The sequence below is a fragment of the Lipophrys pholis genome (genome assembly GCF_963383615.2).
Source record: "Lipophrys pholis genome assembly, chromosome: 19".
NCBI classification, from domain to species: domain Eukaryota; kingdom Metazoa; phylum Chordata; class Actinopteri; order Blenniiformes; family Blenniidae; genus Lipophrys; species Lipophrys pholis.
The window spans coordinates 17,906,782-17,922,470 of NC_137647.1; the positions used below are offsets into that span (position 1 = coordinate 17,906,782).

Below are 15,689 nucleotides of genomic sequence, written 5' to 3' on the forward strand. Positions count from 1 at the left end.
GAGAGAGAGAGAGAGAGAGAGAGGGAGAGAGAGAGAGAGGGAGATAGGGAGAGAGGGAGAGGGAGAGAGATGGTATTGTTCCACCAATGGGCCACAGTGGTCCTAACATTATCAGAGGCTGGATGCCCCGTTTGGTGAAGCCGCCCATACTAGGAAATGAGGACTTCCTGTTGTTTTATAGAGCCTTCCTGCAAAAAGGTTGAGATATGTAATCCTCACCCACCGGGGAAGACGAGCAGAGCATTGTCAGACACAATGACAGTCACCAGATTCTCACTCTTGCTCTCTGGGTGTTTTGTGACTCTTCTCATCTGGGGTAAGTAAGGAGGATTTACACTGTCCCTTCCTTGTGCTCCTCTGAAATAACGGCTCTGCGTGCCCTCTTGCTCACCTCTCAGGAGGAATTCTTTGGAAGTCTCAGTAATTGAGAAGCTTTTAGAAAAGGAGCTTAGCCCGGTCTCATGATTGAGTTTTACACTTCAACAGGTTGATTTAGGGGTCGTAGAGTGATTTTGATCAAATGTTTAATTAAAACGAGGATTGTGTATCGCCTTGCAACAATATTATGATCGCAAATGCAACATTTTGATGTATTTATAATCCATACAGTTGCTATTGTTTGGTAGCTTTGTATTTAAAAAAACAAACAAACATGTGATATGTCTAAATGTCCTGTGGCTAAATATATTAAGACTTCCTCACAGCAGTGGGAGACAAAGGGAGGATGCACTGTTCACTCCCTATAGCTTACTGTTATTTCCCTTACCTCCACGCTCACAACGGCAAGGATTTCTCATAAAAATCACTTTAATCTCTGATTTACTGCAAATTTTTACTACTTATTCACAATTTTTTTGTTCTATTTTTCTTTAATTCCCAGGATTCTCATCAGCGGTTGGCCTCCTCAATGAAAAGGTAACAGTCCAACCTGCCACGACAATAGGTATGTGCTTTTTAAATATCATATTTATCTGTATCTACATCCGTCTATAAGATGAAAGACAGTATTTTGACTAACCTGAAAGCTTTGATCTGCAGGTTATCACTCAACAGCGCTGACGGCTGACGGTAAATTTACATCTCTTTTCTATCATGTATAGCTGATAGCTCCATGTCTCTGTCGTGCTACTAGATTAAAACATCCAGGTTTTTTACTTAATCCAACTCTCTTCATTCAGCGGATTGTACGTACGTTACAGTTCCAAGTAGTGATTAAACAATTGTATCCACTGGGGGATTGTTTTGGACGGCTTCCCGAAACCTTTTCTGCTTGGCCTGGAACTGACAAACCCAGAAAACACAGCTCAGAGATGGTGCACGCTGCCAAGACATCTCCTTGTGTGTGTTATCGTGAGGATCCAAGATAAACTCCCAGGGAGGTCTCCACCACCGAGGAGTGCGCAGCAGTAGACGTGAGGCTCATAATGGTTTGGGGTTGAAGGTTAACTGGAACCTCATTATAAGCAGACCCCACCTGGCTTCTCTTCCTGAATTTGTTCGTCATTCACCCCATGCAGCGTCCGTGATCAACGCATGAACTCGGAGTTGTGAAACAACTGGAACTTTGGAGCGGCGCCCCTTTCGCTGTTCCTCATCCTGTGCCTTCCCTTTTTTTTTTTTTCCTTCTTTCCCTGACAGTCCCCCCCACCACCCCCACCCCCCCACTCCACCCACCCCACCTCCTACCCCTGCCAACTCCCCCCAAACTCTGAGCTCCTCCTCTGCTGAAAAGACACATTTCCTGTTGTCATTACTAAATCAAAATGCTGCTCGGCAAACAGATGTTGTGAGAGGCCCAACGTGTGGATTCAATGACATAAATTAACAGGATGGTCGTGAGAAAAACATGAACCCGAGATCCTCCTTTTTAATTTTTAAATGCCCAAACAATGAGGCCTCCTCTGTTTGCACTACTTTTCAAAATGGCATGAGGTGAAATACAAGAAACTTTTTTTATACTCATAAGGTTCTCATATTAAAAAAAAGCAAAGGTTCCCACACTTATAGTCGAGACTTTGTTTCTTTTTTTTTTTTTTACGAGAACAGAGCTCGCTGGCAACTTGTTCCATGTTTGACAAAATTAACCTAAATATGAAATCGTGGCTGTCTGTGCAGCACACCCTGCAGAGTCATGATTACGTCCACCCCAAAAAGCTAAGCCCTAAATGTTTACTTATGTTTCCTATTTGGCAGAGGCAGCCCAAAAGGCAAATAAATCACATGCTGTGAGCTGGCCAGGCCTTCGACTGTGAGAAACTGAGACTAAAAAGCAGAACAAGAGTCAAAGAGTAAAGGGTTTTCAGATGTGAGTCCAGCCCCAGCTTGGGTGTGCTCCCTTTTATTTGGGAGAATGGAGAGGACAATCTCTGTTGCCTCCACCCCTTTAAAAAAAAAAAAAAAAAGGAAGGACAACTTAAAGAAACGTGTCTTGGAGAGGGGAAGAGCTGCTGCCAAGGCGCAGGGCCATCAGACAGATCTTCGAAGAACATCTGGTAACCGCGGGTAACATTGTTTGGACATCTGGTAACCGAAGATTACACTGCATCTCTTCCATCCTGTCCGGCTTCCTGTTATGCCTCGCCGTACACAGTCCAGTAGATTCAGCTTTAGTGTACATGCTCATCAGCTGGGGAAGAGGCACCTTGACTCATTTTGTCTGACATGATGGGAGCGCTTGGTTTCGTTGGGGTATTCCTCTCCTTTCTCTCTGGTGAGTGTGTGGTCTCCCTTCTACAGCTGTGAATGCCTGTCTCAGTGTTTCAGTGTCTCAGTGCCTCAGTGTCTCAGTGTCTCAGTGTCTCAGTGTCTCTGTGTCTCAGTGTCTCAGTGTCTCTGTGTCTCAGTGTCTCAGTGCCTCAGTGCCTCAGTGCCTCAGTGCCTCAGTGCCTCAGTGCCTCAGTGCCTCAGTGCTTGTAACGTGAAAAGAGTTTATGAGTTACATGTGACAGAACTCCTCATTGTGCTCATTGCTCATTGCTACTTAAAGAAGCAGCCAATGTTTAGCGTTGAGAGTTTTTACTATTCAAATTCCTGTTCTCTTCCTCTTTCAGATGTTACTGGAAAGTCTGCCTTATCGTTTAGTAAGTGATAATTTGACTGAATATCATAGAACTTTTAGGCCAATTACTAATTTATCTCTTCTGCTTTTTTTTTCTTTCTCGGGCTGTTTTAATGCAGCTTGTGGAAATAATTCTCACCGTTGTATGGGCATTTGTAACGTCTGTGATGAGTTCTATGCTGCACCGACAATGGAGTGCCTTTCCAGCCTGTTTGAACATTTGTGCCTGTCCAACTTCGAGCAAGTCATGGCATCGCTGAACAGCACTGACTGGTGCATTTGGAGAAATGTGAACAGGTGAGCAGCGTGCGCTTATCTCCACAACTCATCATTTATTGCTGTAAACATCGTCACTGCTAAATGTTGCGTCTTTCTCCAGTTTGTATAGCAACTTGAGCCTTTGCACGGAGGAGATGTCTGACTGTCTCCTGATCCCATGGCCCAACCGTCTGGTGGAACAGACCTTTGTGGACATTCACTCCAAGTTTTTCAAGGACTGTCCATCAGAAGAGCTGAGCGACCCACCGCCAGCCATCATTTTTGCTCTGGTGATCACGCCCATCTGCCTGATCCCCATCATGGTTAGCCTGGTGGTCCTCAAGACCAAAAACGGGGACGGGAGCTCCTGATGATCCAGACTGACCTACACCCCGCCCGTCCCTCCCACCCTGAGGACCGCTTGTTTACACACAGACTGCTGCCTTGCTTTCATCTCACCAGTGACCTCAGAGAGGTCTGGATTTCTCCAACCTGTGCTTCAAAACCTTTTTTTTTTTTTTTTTTTTTCCAACTTTGAATCGATTTGGACGAAACAACAGAGAGCCAAGAGACACAATCATTGCTGTTTGACAGCAAATGTCCGGAGACTAATAGAGAGTCACTGTGGCAAAATCTGCCTTTTACTATCTTATTAACACAAAATGGCCGTGACAAAGAGTTTGTGTTCACTCAGCTGATCACCTGAGAGGTGATGATGGTTTGACGTAGTGCTCACTTCCAGTGTGCACCAAATGTTCAGAAAGCAGAGCTCCACTCCTCCAGGGGTGTTCAGGGTTTTGTTGACAAAAAGCTGTGCAGCTTGCAAAGGAGACGGTAAAATGTTCTTGTGTTGACGCATCTCTTATACTAGCTTGTGCTGATAAAAGACAAAGTAGTTTTTATTTACTGTACTGCTCACTTCACTCAACCTTGTTTTCTTGTGGACAGACTCGACTCTGCATTGAGCTACAAATCAGAGAGTGTGGAGACGACGTGTGTGAGCTCAACTGTTTTCACGTCGGAATTGGATAAAGGTGTCCATGTTTGAGCCATGACAGGGGTCTGCTGTGTGTGTGTGTGTGTGTGTGTGTGTGTGTGTGTGTGTGTGTGTGTGTGTGTGTGTGTGTGTGTGTGTGTGTGTGTGTGTGTGTGTGTGTGTGTGTGTGTGTGTGTGTGTGTAGGGAGGACAGGAAAATGAGCACGGTCTAATGCATGGATCTGGTTATATGAGTCATGGCATATGGAAGGTTTGGGGTCAGAGGTCACAGCTGGGACACAATGAGTGGGTGCGCCAAAAAAAACCAAAACAAAAAAAAACCTTTTCTATTTTTGACCATGCAAACAATGGCAATCATAATGTGATTGGAGGAAAGTTTGTTTCCATCCAGACAGAAGACATTGGAATTGTCCGTGCAGCGTAGAGATAAACACTGAGCAAAGACAGAAAGATAAAAGTGCTATCTTTTGCTTGAATCATGATGATATGATTGTGTACTGTTCAGTTTTAAATGACGACAAAGCCACTGCCGGTGCTTTCAGACTTGTATTTATATACTTGTTATATTCTGCTATTGTCAGGATGAAGTGGACTTACTGTGTAGTCCGAGAGAGCTCATCCTGCCTGTTCTCACACCATGGACTGTATACATTTTTATATCCTTTTTTTTAATTTTTATTTTAAAGCATTAAAAAACTATTGTTGAACTGTTGAATGTTTCCTTTTCTTTTTACCTATCTGGACATTGGAGTGAAGGATCTCATGATAAAGAAAGCTTTGTGTGAAGTCCGGCTCACCTCCACAAAGATATATTAACAGAGTTGCGACATCACTGGTGCACGTACCCTTTCACCTTTGTCAGTATTTGATTAAACACTCCTGTCCCTCGAGTGCAATGCAGATGGAAATGCTTCCTGCCTCAGGTAGTGTTTCACTGTATCTTCAGCGTGCAGTATATTGCTGTGCAGTTGCTATGCTGCACAAGTACTGATGTAGAGAAGGAAGCAGTGACAGCAGTCATGTATCACACCCTCATCTGGCACACGCAACACTGCAGGGTGGGCCCACACTTGTGTGAGTGTGTGTGCGTGTTTGCTGGGTAGGAAAATGTGTTCGGTGACCTTCTTCCTCTGTAGATTTAGGGTCATCTGCGTCCCCACCCCCCCTATTTCTGATCTCATCCCATTTTGAGTTACTCCTTGTTAAAGCAGACCAGACACCATTTCAAAGCCATGATGCAAACCGTGGCCGTGCAAACAATATTGATGTTTTTTTTTTATTTTTTAAGTTAGATTATATGATTCGTTTCACATATGTAGTCAGTAAACACAGTCAATATGAAGCACGCGAGATTTTAAATGTCTTATATCGGGAAACTTTGCCCTCTAGTGGCTTCATGGTATACTGTCACGCACAGCTTTATCCCAACACACTGGTCAGTTTGGAACCCTGAGCAGTATTTTTTATTCATAGATTACTTCAACACTGCGTAAAGAAATTCAAAGCGAAGCAACGATGCTGAAATCATGATGTCACCAACAGGACATTCTTTCCTCCTGCAAGTTCCCCTCTTGATTAACAGCATCTAAACGTTTGTCAGAGTAGGTTATGTTTAAACATGGTAACGTGCAGTGATGTGCAGTCATGGTAGGCAGGGTAGGCAGCGCCTACCCAAGGCTCAATGGAAATGAACGTAACATTCATTTTGATTATTTGTTTTAGTTAGAATATAATTATAATTTATTTTTCAATTTCCGGCAGCTTACAGTACCTAAAGGTTTGAAAGTGTCAGCATTTTGTGCTTTTCATAACCCAAATGACACAACACAGCCACCCCCTCTCCTCAAAGCAGTGTGAACGAGGCCTATGTGGTACCAATTCTGGTAAAAAAAAAACAACAGCCAATTGTGAAACTGCTCTGGTGAGTTGTCTGTACTTTTCAACAACTGTGCCTTCGGGCCTCCTGGATGATTGCCTCCCTTGCCCGGTAGTGGAGAATGACCACTCTTGGCTTGATTCCGGGCGCTGGCTTGGCAGTTAGGGCTCCGGGGTGACGGTACGACATTGCCACCGAGGAGCCCCATTAGCATTTTGGAGAAAAATTGCGTTGGTTTGGCCCTTCAATTGATTCAGGAAATCCGATTATTCTCTTGCTATTCTTATGTTATGTTTCAATTCAAAATCGACTCTTTTAGCCTATAACTTGTTGTCATGCTGCTCCATAGCTGCACCTTCAGTCTCCAGCGCGTCCATCTTGTCACGGAGCTGCTTCACGTTGTCTTTGAGGGAGGTCAAGCGGTGTCGGTGGTCTGTGAACGTTGTTTGAATGTGATCCATCTTCATCTGGAGTGATGTTATGGGCGATTTAACTTCCACAGAGAGGGATGCTCGGTGATTCTCCAGCAGAGCGGTCATGGTGGCCACGTTCACGGCCACAGTGGAAGCAGCGTCGTCTCTCTTACTGTCTCTTTTAGTTAGTTTGATGCCATTTTGAAGTCTTATTAATAACAACAAAGTATAAAAGATGTAAAAGATATTGGATTTACTTTTATGTTTGTAGAATTGAGGCTTTAAAGTTTGTGTTTTAAATTAGGTTATAAAAAAAACTAATTATATCATGTTTTGTTAGGTGTAAAAACTTGTCAGAAGGGATCAACGAGGTGAACATAATATTGTCTTATATATCACTTTGCATAAAAATGATCTATTTGTTGATGACATGTCTGGAACATCAGCATGTTATGGAAGAAAACCTAGCAACAATCTCAAAACTGACTGGTTGAAGAAAATGTTTTTAATTGCAGCTTCTTCTCTTCAATCCCAGAAGAGGTGATGAAGTAATAGAAGTTTAAAACTTGAACCTAAAAACACACTGACTCTGGTTTTTGCTAAAAGCTAAGTTGAGGGCTTGCCCCACGCATAATTAAGTCATTTTCAGAATACTTTTGCTTGTTCTCACAGGTAATAATTCCAGCACTCCCTTTCACCACGTCAGTGGAACAGACCTGCTGTTTGTAGATAGAAAGGTTCACGGCAACAGTTGGACGAATTGTCAGAGTTTTTAACAGCAGAAAACAAATATTGTTGTTACTGCCTGAGTTCCTTTTCATCCACCTCTTGGTTGATTTATGTGGTGACAAGTTTGTTTGTCTCCTTCTTGTACCCTGACAGCACTGATGATGATGGCCATGTCGTTTTTTAAAAAAAATATTTTTTTTACCTGCTTGGGGACAATCCAAACTGGAAAATAGGATTGGAATCTATCCTGATTTCTAGCTGTATGAATGCCTCATTCAGTCACAAATCTATCTGTTTTGAATTTTTTGTGTACAACGTGGAGTCTCGACCTGTGCAAAGCGTGCTATTGCACGTATAATTGTACATCATTTGAGTAGGAAAATAGGCCCACAACCTGAGGCTCCTCCCGCAAACGACCTGTTCTTCATATAAGAAGGGATGGCCCCGGCAGCCGTCCCTAAACTCTCTGTGGAAAAGGCCTTACGTTGCAAAGGATGCCTCGATTTATGCCCCAATGACGCACAGAGCTACATTGGGTTTCTTTGCAATCAGAGAACAATTTTGTTTCACAGTGAAGCCGCGGTTACTGGCAGAGGAGGGGAGGAGACAGAGGAGAGTTACAGTTTTGTAAACGTATTGTTCAAAAGATAAATGGATGCATCCCACAGTAAAAGGTTTGATGAGATATAGTTACTCATTTCAGTTACTTATTTTATCATCCAGTGATAATGTTAAGAGAGCAGAACCTTCCTTCTGCGATGGTCTGTCTTTAATACCTGCTATGATAGCTTTATCCAATGTTCTGATTTCACATCATGTTCACTATTTCTGAATTTATTCAGTAGATAACTCCGCATTTCCATATCCTAATAACACATTGAGGACAGTTTGATGTTGACAGGGGCTTTATAATTACAGTTTGTCTTTTTTTTTTAAAGAGAACACAGGAAGGGATGTTATGATGAGTGTTGTTGACTCAGTCTCATCAAAAAGAGTTACATAATCCAGTTTTAAATATATTTGAATCAGAATTAGGTGTCTGTGTATCATACAGATTTTAAAAAGCTTCCTATCCGTAAAGTGCCTTTTAATCTTTAGTTTAACATCCAATTATATTTATTGACATTCAGCTTTACAATGATTTAGTAGGCCTACTTACTGTGCAATTGGCAGTAATAGTGTGGAGCTTCAATTTACCATAAAGGCAGGCTTATAAGCATGGGTGTAACCTTAATAAGGTTATGTAATAACTATAAAAAAAAAGAAGCTAATAATCTCTGCACGGTATCTTTGTCTTGAGATTGGGCTTTCAAAAATAATCTAAATTGTTCAAACGTGATCAACTTATCGTGTGACTCCGATGAAAAGTGTCTGAGCAACTTTGTTGCACCTCCAGCTCGTCCTCCAGGAAGTCAAACCAACAAAATGAATGCATGAAACCAACTTCCTCTGGTTGTATTCATTTTGTCTCACAGCACAAACATGTCAGATACGGTAGCTGACAATGTAAAGTAGGCTACTCAGACATATCTGGGCATCTTTTGGTCGCACTGTGAAGTGTGCTATCACCAGGAATGGTTGAAAGCACTATACGGGGCCAAAAGGTTATTTTCTGGTCTTCCAGCTATCCCACAGCGCAGTTACGTAACACACTGAGATGATTTAACTTACATAAATCAGTTGATATGAATGCAGTCCCATGGGCCTCAGTCTCAAGGATCTGAGCTGACACTGAAGCGGGCTGTCTTGAAGCTTTGGGGCTGGGATTACGCTCTGAAATGGATCAGAGAGCGTGTCACCAGTCCCCCAGAGACACCGTGTTTTGTTCTGTAAAATATGACAGCATAAAGGCTGATTGAAAAAACAGGAACAAAGAAGGGAAATACAGGTGGGAATGCCTGCTCAAACCTTTAAAAAGAGGTAGTATATGCATCATTGGAAAAGATAAATGTTTTAGTCTTGAGACTGATATAGCAAGTTATTATTAAATTACACAAAATGTTCACTCATGTTTGACTCTATGTAGTAGACTCTCATCTACGAGATGAACGTGAGGGCTGAGTGATGTTTTCATCTTGCTGACGCTGGAGGTGGGTGGCAAGATGGTGCACTGAGTTGCTCATAGAAGCAAAAGGAGAAAGGTTTACACAACAATGGCTGAAGCTCTTTGCAACTACATGGTGATGTACAACAGTGGTTCACAACCTTTTTCATGAGGGACTCAAAGTTTTACCACGTAAACTGAGGTGACCCTCCCACCACCACACCCTGTACAGTGTGTGTATGTGTGTGTGTGTGTATGTGTGTGTGTGTATATAAATAACATTTACCTGGTACACATACAAGAAGTGATGTGCACAGTCTGCAGATGAATAAAGAATGAAATACCCCTGTATTAAGAGCTTTAATGTTGTTGTTTTTTTTGCTATACCAATATAATACAATTAAATACTGCAGACGTTTTATGTACTTATTGTAAATGACCCCTCACTTCAAACCTGCAATACCTCAGCGGGCCATCAGGGGGCCGCGAGCCTCACCTCCACCTTGCAGGAGTGACCAAGCAGCTGAATCCCTGGTTGCAGGTGGAGGATTTTGGCTCTGGGTTTGGGAGCCCGTGGGTCTCCTCACCGCGGGATCTGAGGTTTGTTATGTCCCAGAGATTTGGCAGCAGCTGCTGGCAGGACTGCAGGTATGGACATCTTTGTATCGACTGCTGCTTGGCACAACTGAGCGGTGTGGCTGCAGGACTTTGGCATCCAAGGTGGCCAACATCGTCAGCTTCACAGCTCCATATTGAGCATTCAAAAGTATTAGTGACAGCAGATGAACTCCCGCAGCTGGCTGAAATAAAGGAGAGTTCTTGCAAGTTCTCCTTGCCAAAATTATTGTCAATTCATTTGCAACTTATTGATTTGTGGATTTTATTCTGCACAAAAATCAGTTTGCATCACATGCTTGAAGAGTTGGTTCACCGGGACATAGCACACAATAGACACAATAGAATTTTGCCAGATTTGAGGAAAATTAAAAACTTGCACCCGTCGAAGCGAGTCATTCAGTGTGACATGAGTAATTACTTTGCTGTATGACAGCCAGGCAGCTGGCACTGCTGTGTCAGAGCTGACCCTTCAGCTGGCTGACATCAAGCTGGCAGCAGATCACTGTATATTCAAGTAGGTCTGACATCAACACTGCTGCTCGATCAGTCAGAATGAACTCCAAAGATACACAGAGCATGAGCAGCCACGTTCCCCTGCCAGCTGAAAACTTGAGTGAGGAGATGGGTGAAGTGTGTTTCAGCTGACCATGAATGACAGATACAGATACAAGTGTCCACAGGTGAAGAATGCTGAATATATGGAAAATGACAAATCAAGCAGGCTGGAAAACCCAAATCCTGAATGAAGAGTCAGTGGAAAGCTCCACATGGGAGAGACAGCAGATGGTTCATTATTTTTCTGTGAGGTCATTCCTCTGAGAGTCTCTTTTCTCATGCAAGTGTTGATCGTTTGTTAGCATATAAACAGTGATTATAGTCCCTTTATGGAACGGCATTGTGGAGGTGTTTGCATTGTTGGTTTGCAGACTGATTAACAAGCACCGTCTATCTATGAAAATAGCCTGATTATCTCTCGTACGATGGTCTGAATGGGACATCAAACATCATCCACGCTCATTCTGAATACCGTGAATCCAAAGGGGAGTGTATTCAGGCCGCTCTCCTACTGCCTCTTCAATACGATGCAAGACAGAGATCAAGGAATGGAGGCACATTGAACACTTGGCCAGGAGGCAGAGGGTGGAGAGCTTCAAAATTCTTGATGTCCACATCTCAGCTGACCTCATTAGACTTACAAACATTCAATTCAATTTTATTTCCTTTCAATTTAATTCGATCAGCTCCCTCATCCCCGACTGACTAAGTCCCTGTTTACAGTGTTTTCAAGGGAAAGGAGCTTTGATCTCAAGTTCCGGACCGGTAACTGAAAACATTGTTTACATAACTGTTCCACTAAGGCCCCGTTTACAGGACGTTTTCAAATGAAAACCGAACGTTCGTCGCGTTTTGTATGTCTATTTACACAACAGCATTGCTCGGAGCAAAAACTCAGCTTTTTCAAAGCAGCTCCGAAGGTGGAACTTTTTTAAAACTCTCCCAATCCGTCGCCATGTGCACGGAGTAAAACGCAACTTTCTGGAAAAGCTCAGGCTCTGTCGACTTGTGGAAACACTGGTACTATACATGCACACCACGGCATTATTTGAATATTTACATCGCCAAAAGCAGAAAACATTTCTACAAACGAAGCTGGAATTCAGAAATACAGTCGGCTGGTTCATATTACAATCAGAATAACTTGAAGAAAGAAGTCATATTATCCATCTTTTCAACAACTTCACATGGGTCTCGTTGGTCCAAAAACATTGTATTCAAAGTTTATTGCCTCAAATCCGGCTTTTCCTTGATTTTCCTCCATTTGAATATTGGATCATATGAGCTGCATTCAGAATCTGCTGTGTCTGTGTGAGCTGGACTGGCTCCGCCCACACATGCCCATCTTGGGAAGAGGAGGAAGTACTTCATCTCGTGGTGCAATGTGGCAGAGCAGAGCTTCCTAATAGTGGGAGGGTGAAAGGGAGGGCCTACCTTGATTGTGATTGGCTGAACATCCCCCCACCCCCAACTCTGTATCGGGTTTGTTTTCTGATTCACTTGTTGGAGCGACACACTTTTTAAAAAGTGAAACAAGCCAGGGAGAGAGATGACAGACTTTTTTCACTTCTGGGGCGTCATTCCAGGTATGGGGACGATTATTACTGTTGAAAAATTATTAGAAAGTGAATTTTGCACCTTTGATGTTGACACATTTTTACATCTTTTAAAGCTCAATTAGGATCAAGTAAATCAAAAATCCAAACTGGACTAAAATTAAAAAAAAACCCAAAGACGTGGAGATCAGGAGAGGTAAATTGAAGATACAGCGTTTCATTCAATCTCGCTAGAGCAGCGATCACAGAAACAGACGCCCAATGGAAGGCACAGACAGCTGGTGAAGACAATCACACACAAGTGAAACACATCAGGGTGCAGCAATCTGACACGAGGAGAGGACATCAAGGAGCCTGATGCCAGAATATCAAAATAACACAAGACATGAAATCTGCAGCATGACTCTGGATGAGGAAGCTGCAGCTGAAATCCACTCCCATCGTGTATTTCTTTTCATTTTTTTCAAATTGCTCCTCTGAAAATATACAAAGCGCCATTTTACATTACTTTTTTCTCTGATACAATTGAAACATCATAAGTACAGTTTGGAAGTTAAAAGACCACATGGAGAGGATAATAATGCAGCTTACAAGTCTATAGAGCAGTTTGAGAATGAAATAAAACATTCACATGAACAGACGCATTCTTATGTCTCCAGTCGGATTATATAAGTATTTTAATTAAGAATTTATTGGTATATTTTATGTCTTTGCAGGATATTTTAGACGATCAGTTAAGATGATGAATTAAAATTAACAAGCTTTTTCACTCATTTTTGTCTCCAGAAATTATTTCAGTTAATTGATTCCTATCATATTTACCCAGAAGCCCCCCTGAGGAAAGGAGCTGACATTGACCTCAAGTTTCCCCATCAGATCATATCCGCTGTGTGAGAAGTCGAGGACACCTCAGGTTTCTGGAAAGGTCTTGAAAACCTCTGGACGCACTGGCAGACGCGCACACACACTCTCGTCAACACACACGAACAAGATCCCTTCAAATAAAACATGACGCAGTTTTCAAGGTCTGCGGTCGATTCAACAAAGTGTATTTCTTTGCATTTTCTCTCTTTACTATAGAAATTGTTTCGACGACTTCAAAGCAATAAAAAAAAAAAAAGCCTTGCACTATTATTGTGCATTTATACATATTTGTCAAGGTATGATTGGTGTAATAAAAAAAATGTATGTGTATAACTTAGGAAACATAGTTTGCACCTTTCATAATGAAAGCTGCACACAATGCGCACCGGACAAAACAAGCACGCACATAAAATGTGCACCGCATGTTGAGTTTCGCCCCCTCCATTGAAACAGACATCGTTTTCAAGACATTGCCGATATGCCAAACCTTTCGGAAACGAGAAGCGATGTATTTTAACTTGAAAAGTTGTTGTGCAAACTGGGCCTAAATGAGCGATCAGCCAGAGAAAACTGACCCACAGCTAAAGACTAAAACAAAACTGCTTCCACCCTCAAGTACACAAATTCTGATTTAAAATCAGGAGAAATAAAAGAACATGTGAGGTGATGCACTTTCTATAAAGTTTAACATCTATAAACAAGGAGACGGATAGCCACATTTTCCCACTGAAATTCAACATGATTTAGAGGTTCGCTTCTGGAGGCATCCAGAAATGTTCTTGTGAGACTGTGAAACAGAACATTTCAGATGCATTGTTATGCAATACTCTCCTCTGTCATTGTGCACGCTGTGAGATCCCGTAAAAAACAAACTAACACATTGAGGCGATTCCCAAAGCCGGCCAGGAATAACATGACTTTCAACCCTCTTGTATCATTTTCAGGAATTATGAAGAGTTGGCAGAATATAACACTCACAAGTCCATGAGCGCAACATAAACATGCAGAACGGTATAATAATGTTTGACTTTTGTTTTTGTGGAATCTCGGGAGATGAGATGAGACGAGACTTTATTCATCTCACATGGGGGAATTCAGTTATTCCAACATTGCACAGAAGATATGAAGATAAGAAGATTAAAGAATTATAATGATCATAATGTAGAAGAAAAAGAAGATGTAGACAGTAATAAGAATAGACACATTACAACATAGAATAACTGACAAACAATAGACACATTTACAATATTTACAGTGAATGAGTTCCATCATAAATCTTACTGTTCATTCAATATGTGCGCTGAGAGCCTCATGGTGGTTTACAGATCTATTCAACTCCAGACTTTTGATTCTTTTAATGAGTGGAGTTTCCACGTTCTCCCTGTTCTTGTTTTTCACCGGGGTTTCCTCGTTCTCTCCCACAGAACCAAGTCTATTATTTTGACATTTCACTAAATTTGACTCCATGTGGAAGAGTGTGGGTTTTGGACAGCAAACATCATATTTGGCCTCTAGATGGCAGTCTGTGAGAGCATATCCTGCAGCCGAAGACTCAAACGTGTACCTTCTGAATTGACTTTGTTCTCCCTGAAAGAGAATATGTGGCATAAAAGCTGTTTGTAACCGCCATTGTTTACATTCAGCGATTCGGCAGTGCTGCAGTCAACTGAGCGTCTTTACTGCTTCTGTTTGGACACTCCCAGTTTGACTCAAAACAGCTCTCATGGGTTCGAGGACTGGCTTTTAAAGTAAATAGAATGACCACATTTAAACAAAACATGAAAGCTGAAGAGTTAAAACTGGTACATTTCATGATCTTAATAGAGCTTTAAGATTAAATTGTATCAACAGAGTGATTTTTTTCAGGAGCATTTGGAGACTCAAATGAAGACAGATGGCAGTGCGAATGAAAAAGGAAGATATGCAGAGATAACTGCTCCTGTTTTCTTTGTTATTTTGCCTTTTTTTTTTTTTTTTTTTAAAGTCTATTCCATTTTAAACCAGATAAAAATGAAACTACCAAGACAGTGTAGATTTGTTGTATGAACAGAGAAATACTTCTGTACTTTTAATAAACAAACAAAGAAACAAGTTAAGGTGTGTCAGATATCCCTACTCCTGCCTTTCAGGTGCTTCTTTCAGGACGACTTTTAGGAATATTATCCTCTTGTTTATATCTGTTGATCTTCCTGCTGAGTTGTAGTGGTGTTTCAGTGTAATCAGCTGATATTTGTTGAGATGAAAAGAAATGCCAGCGTGTGAAGTTTGACGGCACACCTGCACCTATCCACCCTCCCTTCACTTTTTTATTTTTTTACACCCTGGAAGGATTTCGACAAAAGCTTTAAACACGAAAGCAGGTAGCCTCACTCCTGTTAGCAGGTAAATAGCATCTGTTTCACTCCACAAAGGCTGAGCTTCTTACATTTATCCACACAGAAAAATGCTTTCCCCCTTGGTTTCTGTTGTTTCCAGTTTAAGAAGTCTAATCCTGCACTGCTCTTGAAAGGTTTTTCCACACGTCGAATACAAATCACCCAACGCCCAATGCAATCTATGTGATATGAAATATCCATATCTATATGTGCAGGTGCACACCACATGCTCACTGTACATACTAACACACATCCAACAGTAAACAATAGAATACAAAATATGAAAGCAGACTTATGTGCTGGTATCATGAACGCAGAGGGAAGCTTGAAAGCAGGAACATGAAAG

The 15,689-nt window shown here is 41.8% G+C and overlaps 1 protein-coding gene across 1 annotated transcript; it reads left to right on the plus strand.

The window, feature by feature from the left end:
• ramp2 (receptor (G protein-coupled) activity modifying protein 2) lies at window positions 1-5,020 on the plus strand. Its single transcript, XM_080487880.1, has 6 exons — window positions 1-316; window positions 881-943; window positions 1,039-1,068; window positions 3,051-3,080; window positions 3,178-3,355; window positions 3,438-5,020. The coding sequence occupies exons 1-6, from the start codon at window positions 157-159 to the stop codon at window positions 3,685-3,687; spliced, it is 711 nt and encodes a 236-aa protein (XP_080344006.1). The 5' UTR covers window positions 1-156; the 3' UTR covers window positions 3,688-5,020.
• Window positions 5,021-15,689: the final 10,669 nt, after the last annotated feature.

What these genes read in the sequence shown, in the direction of transcription:
- ramp2 (XM_080487880.1), top strand. Translation starts at nt 157, where the DNA reads ATGAGGACTTCCTGTTGTTTTATAGAGCCTTCCTGCAAAAAGGTTGAG. An exon ending in CCAACCTGCCACGACAATAG is followed by an intron (nt 944 to 1,038) that starts GTATGTGCTTTT and finishes TTTGATCTGCAG; the next exon opens with GTTATCACTCAACAGCGCTG. An exon ending in AAAGTCTGCCTTATCGTTTA is followed by an intron (nt 3,081 to 3,177) that starts GTAAGTGATAAT and finishes GTTTTAATGCAG; the next exon opens with CTTGTGGAAATAATTCTCAC.